At 41.3% G+C, this 16,488-nt stretch overlaps 2 protein-coding genes across 3 annotated transcripts in view; one reads left to right on the forward strand and one right to left on the reverse strand.

Moving 5' to 3' along the window:
• Positions 1-184: 184 nt before the first annotated feature.
• LOC118411229 (transmembrane protein 72-like) lies at positions 185-8,260 on the reverse strand. 2 transcript variants are annotated; one of them, XM_035813358.1, is made up of 6 exons: positions 8,055-8,260; positions 4,183-4,246; positions 2,849-2,914; positions 2,032-2,165; positions 1,273-1,375; positions 185-399 (listed from the first exon to the last, which is right to left on the reverse strand). In XM_035813358.1, the coding sequence occupies exons 1-6, from the start codon at positions 8,125-8,127 to the stop codon at positions 231-233; spliced, it is 609 nt and encodes a 202-aa protein (XP_035669251.1). In that variant the 5' UTR covers positions 8,128-8,260; the 3' UTR covers positions 185-230. The 2 variants fall into 2 exon arrangements, with proteins under 2 accessions (XP_035669251.1, XP_035669250.1); XM_035813357.1 differs by having other exon boundaries at positions 1,264-1,375.
• A 903-nt stretch (positions 8,261-9,163) lies between these two features.
• LOC118412476 (chymotrypsinogen B-like) overlaps positions 9,164-16,488 on the forward strand; it is a 10,810-nt gene continuing 3,485 nt past the window's right edge. The window contains exons 1-5 of the mRNA XM_035815357.1: positions 9,164-9,656; positions 10,787-11,047; positions 14,471-14,584; positions 15,695-15,798; positions 16,303-16,400. Coding sequence (XP_035671250.1) covers positions 9,554-9,656; positions 10,787-11,047; positions 14,471-14,584; positions 15,695-15,798; positions 16,303-16,400 — 680 coding nt within the window. The 5' untranslated portion in view covers positions 9,164-9,553. The remainder of the gene's footprint in view (positions 9,657-10,786; positions 11,048-14,470; positions 14,585-15,694; positions 15,799-16,302; positions 16,401-16,488) is intronic.

Below are 16,488 nucleotides of genomic sequence, written 5' to 3' on the forward strand. Positions count from 1 at the left end.
CAATTCCACATACTTTTACACCTGTTATTCCTTCAAACACATCAACAATATACAGACCCTATCCTTTTGTCAACCCTCCTTGTCACAGTCATTTCAATGTTGGCTTTCAAGGAGGGCACAACAGAGAAGATTTTATTACCAGATAATTTGTAGATTTCATACTTTTGTCTTTTGTATCTTTACGTTCTTTAGTCTCATAAATATACAGTGATCTCTGGCCTAGGTGTTTGTTACTGTCTGTTAGGAATGGCAGGTGCAGTTTCGTCTGTAGCATCGATGTCTCCGTCTGCCTCCATCTCTTCCTCAAACTTGTCCTCGGAGGGGAGCTCGGTGGAGATCTGGGCTGTACCAATCTCATCAGCGGGGGACCCCGGGGTGAACTCAGCTGGGTCCTCAAATCTGTATGTGGCAAGAACATGAACCAAACCATCCTTACTTTTCTCTCATGACAAAATAATGGTATTGCATTTTATGGTCACTTTAAAACTCTGGATAAAACTTCAGCCTTGATTTGAAAGCCTCACAGAAAATATTGAAGGGAAAAGGCATTAACCTTTAGCACACTGAAGCAGCCGTTTGGCCACCAATTCTGCATTGGTTAAAGGGTTAGGTAGCAGGGAGAAGGTTAATTGGTAGCAACTTTGAACACTTTGGACTTTCGAAGAATTTTGGCCACATTGATTTGATCATATGGATGATGTTTTCTGGGAACCCCAAAACTGATACAAGTGTGCAAATTAAAAAGTTTGGCCAAAAAAATTTCCTTAATTATTATCCAAATGTTTAGGACAGTTGAATAAATGACCATTTGCTATGTATCATTTACAGCATGGGAGGAAATGGCTGAAATGTGATGCACGCACAGATGTCATCCATATCAACATAGCCCTTGGAACAAGAAAAAATCAACAAACTGATGCAGAGGATGTTTTATATTTTAAACAAAACGACTATACTGGGGTGATTCTAAACCTTGCCCCAAGTCTCTTATTATACAGTGATTATCCTCCGCCACTTCAAACTTGGGACTTCTAAACAATCAAGCAGGAGACTGTTGAAGGAGGCAAAAGATAAGCAGGAATAGACAAAGATACATCAACAGTGTTTCCAAACTCACACAAGTGAGACATTTAAGAACAGCAGAGTTTCCAAGTCAACTAACTACAGGATAGCGGCCAGAGAGGGACCGGGGTGAGAAGAGAGAGATAAACAGACAGCGGGACTGACGCAGAACAAGACAACTAATGAAGCAAAGTGCAGTACCCCTCCCACCTGCTGTAGGCCTCCCCCTGGGCCGACTCCCTCGTCTGCTCGTCACGGTGCTTCTTGTAGGTCCGGCCAAGGTACAGCAGGCCGCTCAGGATCAGGAACAAGCCTACAGGGGGGAACAACGGTTAGGGCTTTAGTGAGCTTTAGTGGTTAAAACCTTCCAAAATCATCAGGACCAGGAACAAGGCTACAGGGGGAACATGGTCTAGGCTTTAGTTGTTAAAAACTTTCAAAATCATCAGGAAGAAGAAAACAGGGGGGAACAAGGTTTAGGGCTTTAGTGATTCTAGGAAGAAAGTTATTAGATGAAGTACAGTCAAAGTTGTGAAGGTCAAATCCAATCAGTTGAATCCATCTATTGAACTATTTTTCATGCTCTAGTTATTCCTTTATCTTGTAAAAATAACAACAGACAAGAATTGCCATCAGTGTAACCTGCAGTGGCGGCTGGCCAATTCCCATTGACAAGTATGACATTGACTTCCTAAAACACCTACTCTATCCTCCTTTCCTAATAAACAATGATGAGTTTGACAACGACTTCAATTATCTGTATCTACAAGGCCTCCTCCTTCTCCTTAGGTAAATTCATTCTTTAAAATTATATCATAGTTTATTGACGACATAATATACATGACTATTTCATTAGTCCTAAAATGCATATATTTCTGGTCTAGTTGCAGGGCATTGAAAAGAACTTTGCACGTGTCTGTGAGTAGTGAACATTCTAAGACAAAATGTACTTCATACACAACAACATACCTGGTATGACTGCCATCCAGCTGGATATCGGGTTGAGGAAGCAGACAATGGACAACAGGATGTACAGGATGCCTTTCTTCCAGTTGTCGATCCACATCACCACTCGCCACACCTTGTGACATGCTGTCCCCTCCCTACATGTTCACAGGTCATTCAACATCAAACACATCCTGCCATCTCAAACGTAAAGCAGTCATCCTCAGCTGATGAAGTATGATGATTTTTCAATTAGGTAATGGTAGTGCAATGTAGCTTTGCTACTGCTTGTGTTTTGGGCCATTTGACTAAAGCCCCCTCAAACATGGGCCCTCTGCTTCACATACAACTCCAAACTCTTTTCCAGTCATGTCTTACCTCAGCTGCAAACCCAGGGCAAGTGCTTTGATTTGATTTGATTCCTTTGGTTGTATAAAAAGGAATAAAGCCCAGGCTACCCATCATCTTCATTTGCAATGTTCAGCCCATTACGTTTCATATAATCATTAATAATGTGATAAGAAATAAAATACCGTAAATGCATTTAAGTTTGCGGGGATTTCATTTCACTGTAGAGGGAAAAAGGACTTTTTGCAGTTGATTTAAGTTCGCGGTAGCACAATGCACTGTAATCTCTTGCTGCCGTATAAAAATGTTTGCGGCGGTTTTAAGTCCGCGTTGAAGCAACCACTGCAAAAACCGCGAACATCAAACCACCGTGAAAGTTTCTGCATTTACAGTACACTGAAGTTATAAAGACTTTTTGTGTACCACACCTGTGTGTAGAGTACCTCATATATTTGGACAGGTAACTTAAGAGTAGGAAATATTGGGAACTTACCCACAACATGCACATTTGTCCAGCAGAAATGTGGCTTCCAGGAAAGATGTGACAATAGCTACAATTCTGGAAACAAAAATGCAAATCTAGTTACATATTTGCTTCCATCACACACTAATAGGATGACAATGTATTCACTTACTTAACAAAACTATATGTATAGCACTTTCAGCAGACAGAAATATATATGTACAAGTTTCAATGGGACTGGGTGTACAAGAGACAACCAACAAAACCTTGTAAGTAACAAAGAGTTAATGTAATTAGTGAACAAGTGTCCATTAGGCAGGATGGTCAAAGAAATAGTCAGCCTGGCAGAGACAGTGCTGGGTAGAAATAATTAGTGCACACGTTTCAATGGGCAAAGATACACAAAAATCAGTCAATGAATCCCATAAAAAACTTCAAAGAGATGGTACAGGGTTGAGATAATGACAAATGAGTGTGCAAATAGCATGTTTCAATGGGAAAGGAGATATCCAACAAAACCTTGTAAGGTGAATAACCTGGGCATTACACGCTTAGAGCTGAGGTAATTAGTGTACAAGTTTCAATGGGACAGGATGTACAAACATCAATCCCTGTAAAGAACCTGGCAGAGAATCCAGAGATGCTGCAGGATAGAAGTACTGGTACCAGTAATGAGAGTACAAGTTTCAATGGGACAGGAAGCACAAGACGGGACTACCAAACCCATCTAAGGTGAAATACTGGTAACATCGTCATTACATGCTTAGAGCTGAGGTAATTAGTGTACAAGTTTCAATGGGACAGGATGTACAAACATCAATTAATAAGTCCCCAGACAATTAATAAGTCCCCAGAACCTGGCAGGGATGGAGCAGGGTAGAAGTACCGGTAGTGAGATAGAGTACATGATTCAATGGGATAGGATGTAGAAGACATAACTACCAAAACTCTTGTAAATAACTTACTGAGATAAATTAGGAGAGGTAGTGCAAGTTAGAAGTAATTGTTATGAATGTTGTAATAAATGGTCAGGATATGCAGAAACCAATCAATGAACCTCTGTAAAGCCTGGGTCACACTTCCAAACAGGAGGGCACCCAGGCTGTGTGTGAGAATGAAAATAAAAGTGCATCTCACTAAATATAGTACACAAATTATGTTTGTGACTACATCTTTTCCTGTTTTGTGTGTTCTCTCTTATATCAATACTTTCCCTTCCAACAAACTGCCAGGCCGGGCACTGGTATGGACAAGTGACCCTAGAATACATTCCTTGCTAGCAACCTCCCTTGTTGCTAGTGGCAAGTATTGCAAGAAGAGGCATTTAATCAAACAAGTTTCAGTAGAGGAGGAAGTCTACTCACATTAGGTACAGGCCGATGCCTACATTTATTGATGTTATCGTCTCCACTCCAACACCCCATAGTACTGTGGGCAAGAAAAATATAAATAATATGTCAGAGCAACATTTTCACATGGTTAAAGGTTAAGATAGTCTCACATCCTTTTAGAGGCTGTAGGGACAGCGAGATATCATCCCATGTCTAGGGCAGAGTATGGGAAGGCAAAACCCATCCCTATCATTCAACCATCTTTTTATTATATTAATTTTATGAAACTGGAGTGTGGAAAGTCATGTAAAATGCATTTCCCAAGGACACAACATCTAGGAATCGAACCTGTGATCTCTCAATCATGGTCCTGCCAACCTAGCCACTTGGACATTCCATGCCACAATGACACAAAATGATACAATCTATAGGGTTAACACCAAGCAAAATCAACACACACCTACCTGTGACAGGTAGGGATTATGTAAAATGTTAAATGCTTAGGTACTATTTCATAATCAGATGGAGTAAGACAGTGTTTGTAGCAGCTGATGTTCATACATGGCTATACATAGCTGTTACAATCTACATCCTCTCCATAACAGCATTTTTCTTCTTCTGAATCTGATGGATGAATTCTGGATGTTATCTTTAGTAAAAGATTGAAGGGAAATATTCCATACACTCTATTGGCTTTCTGGTTAGAAGTTATCGATATAATTACATCCAATACTCTGTATCTGTAGCGCAGCTATAACTGCCTTCAGCGTAATCCAATTACTGTCAGTAATATACATTTGTATGAATTCAATCAACATCATGCATTAGTACTGCATGCACCTGCCTCAGTCATATGCTACCCTAGGCCAATATATTCAGTCTGTAACCACATGTTACTGACATGTACATGTTCAATATATACAAATAGGCTTTCTACTTCTGTATACTGTCAAACCTGCCCAAGAGGACCAATCAGGGGATGATAAAATCTGATGGTCACTAAAGCTTGTGTCAATGAGAAATTCTAAGGGACCACCAAAAAGTGATCACGTAGCCAAGGTGGTCCTTATAGAGAGGTGGTTACTTGTACAGGTTTGACTCGGTAAGCGAGTTGTAGTTCTTCAGTTTACTCTTGAAAAGGAGCTTCTTCCTTCAGCTCCCACAGTTTGCTTTGGTATGAGCTAGTACTGGCCATGTGGGGCCCAGGTGTTTGACAAGGTTGTCTCTCCACCTCAGCACTTCTACTCAATTATTGGAAAATAGCATTGACCTTACCAACCACAATGATTATGAAAAACAAGATTGTTATCCACATTGTCTAATTTTTCATTCATGTCATTTCATTCTTTAGATGTTCAAAAGGGAAAGCAAATCAGATTTTGTATCTTTAAGCCCCAAAATACTCATAATCATATACTCATATTTTTATACTCAATCTTTCAGGTTGGCCAATGGCAGGAATAATGAGATTTAGGCCTCTTAAGAATTGCAATCCTTGAACCTACCAAATTCCACAGGCTTTTCAAAAGATTGACCTATTTCACAATCCGAATATATTGTTTGTTAATCAACCTTTCTGCCAGTGAGTGCAAGATAACTCCTCTTCAATCCTCCCATCTAAACAAGTGGTGGTCACATTGGAGAGGTCCCTATTTCCAACCATCTCTGTCTGGTTCAGTCATGTGAGTTCCATGGAGAGACTTTTCCACAAGCTTGTTGAACAATTTTCTGTAGCCACATCGATCCACAGGTATTGACCCCCGCCCCTTCTGGACCACTCCACACACAGGTGGAACATACCCTCTTAACACTCTGTAAACATGCCTGGGATACATCGGATCAGGATTTAAACTGGGCCAAGATTGAACATGCTACTTTGGCCAGGATTGCCCAGCTGTTATGTGGTACCTGACTTGTGACCATCCACCATCTGAAAATGACATTTTACTGACTGTACAGAGGGAGTTTAAACTTTAAACAACCCTGCTAGTCTAGTACTGTTGAAAATCCTTATTTTATCCAAAGATTTCATACAAAGTTGAATGGAGCACAAGGCAATTTCCCTAACCAAATTTTGTAGTCTAGTAAACTCCTTAACAGCGAGAGGCCAAGAAACATATACATGTACATCAATGCTGTTTTTTCTGTTGGGATGGACGATGATGCCAAAATGACACATACAAATCTGCCGTTGTGACTAAAAATAAGTATTTGGTGGAAAGCCAATTTTGGATGTAGCAGTAGATTTCATCAGAGTAATTCACTGTAGCCAGGATAAATTTGAACAAGAACCAAAATACTGCCAAAATAATGTAATGCTATTTGTAAATTTATTTGCTTCTGCAGTGGTTTTATTTCACTGTAGTAGGTCTTAAGGTTGTGGTTAAAACATTTCTGTTGTACTTGTACAGTAGTAATACTAATTAGAAATGCATATTTGCAGGAAGCTGCTGAAATCAAGCCATTGAGAAAGTTCCAAGATTTACAGTACATGCCAAATGTCCTGGTTTTACCTCACCTGTCATGATAGGCAGGTAGATTTTAAGAAGACTGTGCAAACCATAGCCTCAAACCTGCCTGTTATTTTTACTGTACAGAGTACACTGTAATTTGAACCATGTCCTTGCTTCAACCTTCGATTTCTAAATCACACAGTTGATTTATAATCTATACATTTGTTTAACTTTAAGGGAAGACTGCCAACAAAAGAGATGATAACTATTAATATGGGGAATAAAAGTAGCAGACAGGATCACAGAACAAACATTTCAGATCTAGTCAGGCTTGAAATGCAACCTTAAACTCTGACACAGACAATTAATCTCCTTTTTTTTTCTTGGCAACAGCGAATAGCTATATACCTTTAGCATGCTAGAGCCTCAAATGGATTTCAAGACATACATTGCCTGGGCCCATGAGAGTCTGACAGCTGACAATTACCAATATCAATATCATACTTGTAATTCTTGCACTAATAAATGTTTGGGACATTATAAAGTGCAGTCAACTCCATCAAAACATTCTGTGCTTCCATCTTATGTTTATAATGTATTTTCTGTGTGCTACAACATTCAAGCAACATATCTTGTTTACGTAAGAATGTTTGGAACTATAATCTTATTACTATATATAAATATGGTTGCATTAAGTTCTAATTACAGTGGCTAGATTTCTATCTTTTATTGATCAAATTGTGGTTCCACTAAGCATAATCTTTCCATCTTAATGCACCTCCTGGGGGCAATTAAGATAGGGATGTAAACAAACTGGGCAATAAAACTCGGGCAGGCACGTGCCAGCAATCCAAACATCCGGTAAAACAATTAAGAGCATTTTGTCAACACTGAATATTTACATTTTTCCTCCTGCGCAATGGTGTATAAAAACGGGTTGTAGTAGGCCCTTTAATTCAACTGTGCGTGAATTATCAAAGATGGCGGTGCGTGAACTACGTGGTAAAGTAAATATTACATGTCGCCAGCTCAGAAAGCGGCAACTTGAGGATAAGGGAATTTTCTCCAGCATGGTCAGGGCGTGGCGGAGGGTGTAGTGACGACAGTGCACATGTGGGACATGTGACATCGCCGCGATCCTAATTTTGACGACGACTGTTCTGAGTGGGAGGGAAGCGCGTGGGTTCTAAATAAAAACGGTCCGCGGTTTGTGTCCACTCCGTCATGGTTGGGTGAAAATATGCAGTTTCATAAGTTATAGCCACAGATAAATCACGTCATTGGGCGTAAGGTGGACGATTTAGAGACCAATGAATGTAAACAGTACATCGTGCGAGCTGAGATGAGGGAGGGCGATAAATATACAGCACTTCCAAACCTCGTGTCGTACACCACAAACCATCATCCGACTTGTCATTGAAGCTAGGTCAAATCGTCCCCTCTTCTACTCACCTATCGCAGTCAGAATGCCCAATATTCTCGTCACTAAGGTGTAATACGTCCACATCCACGTGCACTGGACCATTTTTGCTGTCGTCCCGCGCCTGCACTACCTCCTGTTGGCGCCAAAACTTCTTGGCATTTTTGTTGTGTTGTCAGAGTCGTCGTGTTTCACGTCCGAGCATCCCGTGACAAATCTACCCGTCAGGTCACGGGCACCGCAGCAAACGTAACATATCCTACATATTTGAAACACAACAAACTTCTTAAAATATCAAAAGATAATATTTTTTTTGGATATTTCATCACACTTTAAAATTTATTTTATCATTATATACAAATATTGGCATACAAAGTGGGAAATAATAGTATTTTCAAATAAAGGTTATTTTACGATTTGATGCGCCCTAGGTCACCATAAGCCTGATAATACAATCGTGTCGTTGTATTGCACAGTTTGCACGAAATGCTCTTACTTACTGTGTTTCTGCTTCGTAATTACTGCAGCTTACTCCTAACTGTGCATGATAATGGCATGCATGTAAGGCCATGTATTAAAAGACTGCTCTCGGCATAGAAACTACATACCGGCACCTGACATGTTCACATAAATGGTTAGTTATAATGCACGAAAGTGCAAAAACTTATTAAATAACCATTTATGTGAACATGTCATTTTCATACGAATGACGGCCTGTATGTTTTAGAGTCATCATGAGTTGACTTTAACGTTACATGCGTACGTTACAAATGGTTGATCGAAGACTTCGCGAACTAGATTCCATAACACTGTGGAGAGTTTGTAAGTTGAAACTACCGGGTATGATGGTCAGACGGGCGGTAGTGGGAGTTGTTACGGTTAACCAAGGAGGTTAAAATAACGTTGTGTGTCCGGATGTCCGGATGTTTTATTTTCAAGTACTTGTATTTTGTATTGTATTTTTCGTTTTGTACAGTTGTGTGTCGTAGTCTGTACATACTAGTAGCTGTAGTACTAGTACTAAGTGAATGATGGATGATGGCGGACGGGCGGGATGCGATGGACGGGGATCTGATCTTAGTTTTTAAAATGTTTTTATGTTTATGTGATTTCTCATGATCATTTGGCTTCTTTCCGAAGTTGTTACTGATGAGAGCTCCATGGCATACTTGTGTAAAGTGTGAAACAATCTCAGCCAGGCCGTGGATTTCGGTAGCGTCGGAATTCGCCAGTTCAAGCTATTCAAACAGGGTGACTCCCCAGAGGGTCAAGTATGTCTATGTCTCAGAGATGGAACGGAAGAAAATAACGTCTGGAACCCAAACATGAAGTCCCCGGCGTGTGGAACTCCTTGTTTTTATCTTTACGGTGAAAGATGGCGACAGCAACTGTCACGTGCTGAGGCCCCGAGAATGATTGCCCTTCAGCCTTCACGGGCATGCTCAATCACTGCAGCCGCTGAGACGGCAAAGTTCTGCTTACATGTTCAGAGGAGCTAGAGGAGCTCACACTAACAGAGCAGTCAGCCGCCATGAAGTGCCGTGCTTTACAGCTGTGCATCGTCGCGGTGTTGCCGCTACTGGTACTGTCCCAGCGGCGCGGGTCCCCCAAGACAGCTCCAGGTGTCGATTCAGGTTTGCCTCCGACGGTTTCTTTTTCATCCAATGATCATTGTTTAATAGTGCTGAGAAAGACATGTTTCTACTTAATGTCACCCTTCGATAAAAGGGGACCCAACGAGCAAGTTCCACATTTTTTTAGCGAAACAGTGCATTGTAGCTGGTGAGAATGGAACGGGCACTGAAAGATCAGCCAGGGTTTGGAAATCGGATCATCTACTTAGCCAGTTAATTTATGTGTATTTGTAATATTACCTGCGTAGGTATTTCTGATCATTTCTGTCTTCTCGATTTCTGCATCTATTCCATACATTACAAGGTGTACTTGTCCGAAAACGCCTGCATGGGCGACATGGATGACATGACAGTGAGAGATTTGCACCGTGACGAAGAAGAGAATTGCAAAAAAACTTAGAATCTACATGTAACAAGTTATCTCAATCTGCCGTTGCTTCAGTTGTATTCCTCGCACATGACTTATTGCATGCTGTGTAACACTGGACCTGGCTCTAATAGCCGCAGTCAGTGATGTATACCTTCGTGTTCTGCGGCATAGTGTCATACTTAATAGGGGTCTCGAATCGTGACTGAAAGAAGTCACTTCTCAAGCCGTTCCATTGCATGACCGGAAGCTTATTCTGCTTGACGGCTATCAGGCCTTCTTGTGGCCGTGACCGAGGGAAAGAAAATCTATTCCTATCTTTCAGGAATGTATATGGGAATGTAACCAAAGATAACGTCGATTTCAATGTTACGTTTTCTTCGACTTCCTTTTGCTTTGTCATGTTATATACTTTCCAGCAAAGAATAGTTATAACGCTCCATTGGCTTGTCCATTACTTCATGAATTAAAAAAAAGAAGGCCTGAAAACTGTCAAGTCGCACCCAAGCTCTTTGGCAATGTCACAGAAAAATAACAAGAAGATATAGATAACAGCCTGAGGTTGTAGAAGTTCGGTAGAGGATTGTCATAATTTGATGTTTAACTTGTTGATGAAAATATTCCACTATATCAAAAAGCTATGAATTAATGCTGCATTTGACTCATGGTTGGGGAGAGGTATGTTTCCAGTATAGCGGAAAAGAAACCTAAAATTTTGTGTCCGTCCAATGTCGACCTGAGTGAGTTCCTCTCCACCCTGCAGGAGATGAGGAATGTAGCGGAGTCTACAGGGGAGATGTCGGCAGCATCCTGTCTCCGGGCTGGCCTCAGGTCTACCCAAACAACCAGTTCTGTGTGTACCACGTGTCGGTCACACCAGGCAGGACCGTCACCGTCACTATCAACAGCGTGGATCTGCAGGAGAGGAGGAGGAGGAAGGGAAAGAGGAAGAAGAAGCAAAGGGGAAGGTGCCCCGACGGACTTTCTTTGTACAAAGGAGGGCCAGGCAGTGTTAAAAAGGGAGGTAGGTGAACTCAACCAAGCTCTTGATATTGTAATAAATATACACACAAAGAACCTGGGTGAGTCAAAAAGTAATGACACTGGTTCTATAAAAAGCTGATTTATTTCATATCGGATGAGCCGAAATTTGGCACAAAGGTTTCGCATAACATAATAGCCTCTTGATATTAAAGTATCTCAAGATGTGTTAAGAATTTTATCAGCAACTGAGTTAATTTCAAGAAATCTGACCCACAATTACTGTAGAAAGCTTATCTTATGCCTAGATTACACATAGCCGAATTTGGCTCCCGACTCTCTCCCGACTATGGTTTAGGAGTGATTCGGGAGCTAGTCGGCTGTAGTCGGCTGGCGTTCGGGTGAGTCGGCTGGCGTTCGGGTGAGTCGGCTGAAGTTCGGCTGCCTCAGCCGAATGTTTTGAAATGTTCAAAACATTCGGCTCTGAACGGCGGGTCTGGAATGGGTCGGCTGGTGGTCGACTGGTGTTCGGCATAGTCGGCTAGTGTTCGGCTGGTGTTCGGGAGTAACTCAGCAGTCAAATTTTAACTGCTTATTATATATATAAACCAAGCCATAAACACTGCTAAATACTCCCAGCTTGTTTCCAACCAACCAACGATTCACCCCAAAACCGAAGACAAATCTCTGCTAACTCAATCCCAAGAAAAATTACTATTACCAGGGCGTAGGCGAATCACCCCCGAACTTCACACGACCGACATCCAGCCCAAAACAAAAAGAACCATGAATACCATATTAGAGCTATCTGTGATCCAAATTTGATCTCTTGGTGATGTTTACATGATAGAAGAAAGGATTATTTTGATTAAAAATGAAAATGGCTACTTTTTTAAAAAAATCGCTGATTATGTCCATTTCAAGTCGTAAGAGGGTTAGCAATCGGTTGGGAATCAGTCTGGAGTGATTCGGCAGTCTGCGGCTAGAGGTCCGGATGGTTGGTAATAGGTTAGTTAGAATTCGGGAGACAGTCGGGAGTAAGTCATTTACTGGTCGGGAGATGGTTGGGACATGTTCGGGACATGTTCGGCGCTAAAAGATAGGCGTGGTCAGACTGCTCCCGAACACCAGCCGACCTGAGTCGGCTAAGGGTCGGCTGGTGTTCGGGAGCTAAATTCGGCTATGTGTAACCTAGGCATTACATACACCTCTATAGGTTACATACCGAATTTCAGTTCTGAACTCTCATTGTTTCCGCTTTTAGCGCTACAAGACTGGAGCAAATTGAATATTAAAGCCAGTTGGATTCATAGCCGGAGGCGTGATTTCATGAATAAATATTTTTGTAGACTAGTTTCCCAACAACCAACCAAGAAGTGGGCTTTTTCAATAGGCGAGTAGGCTGCAGAAACTACTACTAGTATTAATCAACACAACGGAGATCAATGGCATTGACGACCGCTCTGGAATTCCACTCACACCTCCTTCCACTCCAGGAATAACAACAACAACAACAACAAAGAAAAACTGATTGGTTTCAGAGTTCAAAATAAGCATGTTGTTTGCAGAGATATGTAGCTTGATACATGTGCAAGGTCAGTCTCTGAGGATAGCTGAAAGTGGCTTATCGACATTAATTCTTAATTGCAGTTTGATTGAACATACCTTGAACTAGTTACTAGTAACTGCTCTTTTCTCCCGACGGGCGTCCAAGTGTGTGGTCAGCTTGAAATCAATTCCGTCACTCATATATAAGGAGGATAACGTTATATGTCAAATTAAACTTATTCGGTGAAAAATGAGCCTGTTACAAATAAAACCAATGTCATTTTGGACTTCCACTCGTTCTACAACTGGACAACAGATAGATAGCAGACAGATAATAGTCCAAATTCTATCCAGTCATAGAGATTTCCTACCTGATTGACCCGTACTACTACATGTCTAACCTTAATCAGAGTTGGACATGCGGCTTGGCAGGTTGGAGTTGGCTTGTGATTGATGACCGTAATACATAGGGTAATCACGCAATCCTGTCCTGGTGGCCATTACAAATAGTAATTCACCCGGTGACCAAATGGTCGGCCTATAGGCTAAATACTATAAAGATTGTAATGAGATAGAGAGAAGCGAGGTGGACAAGTTTGTCCTTATTCGTTATTGAGCAAATATAAAGAGATTGTGTGGAAAAAAATACTCCAGTGTATGGGATGTCAGTTAAATGATGGTAACGATACTGGAAACATATTGTACTAAAGCCACAGCATCTAATTCGATACGCCAAAAAGCAGTTACGCAAGCAACTGGATATGATTTTGGAAAGGTCATGAGTATGGTTTGCAAAATCATATCTAGTTCCCTGAGTTACTGCTTTTTGTCGTATCTTATTTCCTGGATATCTAAACTTCATGTGTAAGGATAGATTTATTGAGATAGTATGGTTGCTTCCGCAAGTAACCGTGCAACACTGTTATTCTCTAGAATGGCCGAGAAGCAATGATTACCACCAGAACAGCAGGTCGAGCACCCCTGTAGTGAATTAGCTTTGGAACCCGTCGGCCCCACTGTACTCGGGGGACCGACGGAGATAGTTAACCTAAGAGGTTGTATGTCAAGGGAACATATGTTATGGAGGTCACGGTACCTGTCACTTGTACTTAAGAAGCTGCGGCGGTAGCACTTGGGAAAGCCCCTAGCGTTCCTTGTTTGTTTTGGATAACAACTACTTGTCGAACACTGCTCATGCTCGAAAGACGTTGACTGATATTATTGATTATTGCGAGGACCAAATTGGGGAAGTCCCGTATCCCACATTTACCGGTTGCAAAGGACACGAACCCATCACCAATTATCCAAAGGTTGGGGCCAAACTCACTATTAATGGGACTTTTATTAGAGGAAAAGCGAGTTAACCACGATTTCTGCTTCGAAATGTCCGTCAAAACTGACAGTAAGAACTCAAAATGATAAATGAGAAATACCAAAACCGATTTGTGTTGACCAATGGCCGATTGCATTTTATATCGTTTCGGACCAAATTTGGGTGGAGGCGGACACCAAAATCTAGGAAATAAAAGTTGGGAAACACTTAGCAAGAAGAAGAGTTTTTGGGCCTAAGGGCCACACACTGCCTCGCCTGAAGAATCTGTCGGCGACTTGAGCGGTTCTGGAAACTTTGTAGGAATTCTACCCTGCTTTCCCTGGAGCTACCGATACCGCAGAGACTATCTGGAACTGTCGGTGATGAACTGAATAAACCTCGGCGATCGAACATTTTGCGGGCCCCGGCCTTTCACTCGAGTCTACACAGCAGTTGGTGGCTCTAGAGACCTTGTCCTAGGGCCTCCATGAGGACCGTCAGAGAACAGACAACTTCTGGCAACCTTACACATGGACGTAATGTTTGATTCCGTAAATGTATATTACGTTTTATCTGTCTACTTTTCTATTTTCATATCTTCGGCAGAGACGTGTGGACGCTCCTCTGTGAATCCATTTACGTCATCAAGTCACGAGGTGGTGCTGGTGTTCCGCAGCGACGGTTCTGTGCAGGGAAACGGCTTCAACATCACGTACACATGTAGGTTCCACATGCACTTCACTTGTATTCCGTTAGAGGCGTAGGTGAGCCCCACTTTTTCATAGTCACATTTCGTAAAACGACGCCCATGTAATAAGTCATGCAGATTTTATGCAGACTCTATACGTCATTTTATGTATGAGTATCATTATTGACTACTCAGGCAATTTAAGGCCTGTGACACCCGCAGATTCTCCAGTCTAGCAGTTATATGGCCGTAACTTTCGATGTAACTATCAGTTTTCAACAAAATTTGGCCAGTAGACGTAATTCAACCATATTCAAAATATGATGACAAGAAAATTGTGGATCCTGAATATTTTGGGCTAAAAAAATAATTTTTTGGTAAAAAATAGTGATGCTATTAAAATGTGTCTGTGCCCATAATGAAATGACTGTCTAACAGAGTCATATTTTCTGGAGTAACAGATTATACCTCTGTGATATCTAAAGTGCCCGGGCCTTTTGCCGCTATACATTGGTAAGACTTCATTTTGGGGCAAAAACATAATTTTTTGACAATTTTGGGGTATTTTTGGTACAAATTAACCGCATCTGGTTATGTCAATATTTGATAAATACTAGGTCAATATCTTCAACATTCAACATTGATAAGTCTTAAGAAAAGTAGTTAGTGTGACCCATACATCGTAAGTCCCTGTTTTCGCAATGTAACATTACATGCTGATATTGGACCGCTCTAAACTGAACGTCACGGTCCGGCGTGGTCACATGCGGTCACGCAGTGGTTCGAATTTCATGTTCGACAAAAATTGTCACAGGCCTTAAAGTGCCTGATTAGTCACTTGTCCGCTGTGATATTTGTGCCTTTTTTGCATTTTAACAATAGTACGGAAACATGTGTATGGTCTATCATATCCCCGTCAATACTACCATATATCAATTGTGTTACAATATATATCATTAAAAAGCATGTTTATTGACCTTTACAATGACCTTCACACTGTAATGATCATACATTGGGCTCCAAGGTTACTTATGTGAGTAGGTCGAAGAAAGAAGTGCCAACATTGCGAGTGTACATTCCTTGATTTATCTTGCTTGCATGAACTTGATAAATATCGTATTCATGGCACTGTGCCCTTCCAGCCAGTGGTTGTGGAAACCCCGCCATCCCCAGACTGCAGTGGGTCCTTCCCGGATCCAGGGTTGTCGGCGGGACAGTTGCCGAACCCGGCAGCTGGCCATGGCAGGTACGCCGTAGTCTCCATCACACTCCGTGAATACTTTCATTGGGTTATTGAGTAATTAAAATACTGTTAGTTAATTGAATCCTAAGGTATATGATTATATATTGTTGCATTCAAAAAGTTCTCTTCCTTCTCAGCTTCGTCCTTCTTGATTTTATAAAGAAGAGAAGAAGTTTATTTGCGAGTTCGTGCCCGGGGGCTAATTGCAAGTACATGGTATAAACATAGTAGATATACAAGTGACAATGCATCATCTCTATTGTGTATCTATCCGCCGCACTTTTGTGGGTGTTGAAAATTACTCAGAAATTGACGAAATAGCTTTTCAGAGCAGGTTGCTGACTAAATGACAGAAGATGCACATTCTCTTTAACGATCTCAGCCATGCCCGGCAACACCTGCAGATTGATTAATTGTTTTTACCAGTGTGTCATTTCATGGATAAAGCACGACTAGCTGTTGTACGGTAGTGCAATATTAAGTTGCCATATGTTGTCTTGCCACCAGGTGTCTCTTCGTGCAAATGACGATGTGACCTGGCACTTCTGTGGAGGTTCCATCATCTCGGAGGAGTGGGTGGTGACGGCAGCACATTGTGTGGACGGGTAAATCTAAATCTTCTGGGCTTCTTTTTAAAAGTGACCACATTTAACGTTATATAAGCACTGAGATGTGACTAACAAATTAATTTTT

Source organism: Branchiostoma floridae, chromosome 3 (genome assembly GCF_000003815.2).
Source record: "Branchiostoma floridae strain S238N-H82 chromosome 3, Bfl_VNyyK, whole genome shotgun sequence".
Lineage (NCBI taxonomy): Eukaryota > Metazoa > Chordata > Leptocardii > Amphioxiformes > Branchiostomatidae > Branchiostoma > Branchiostoma floridae.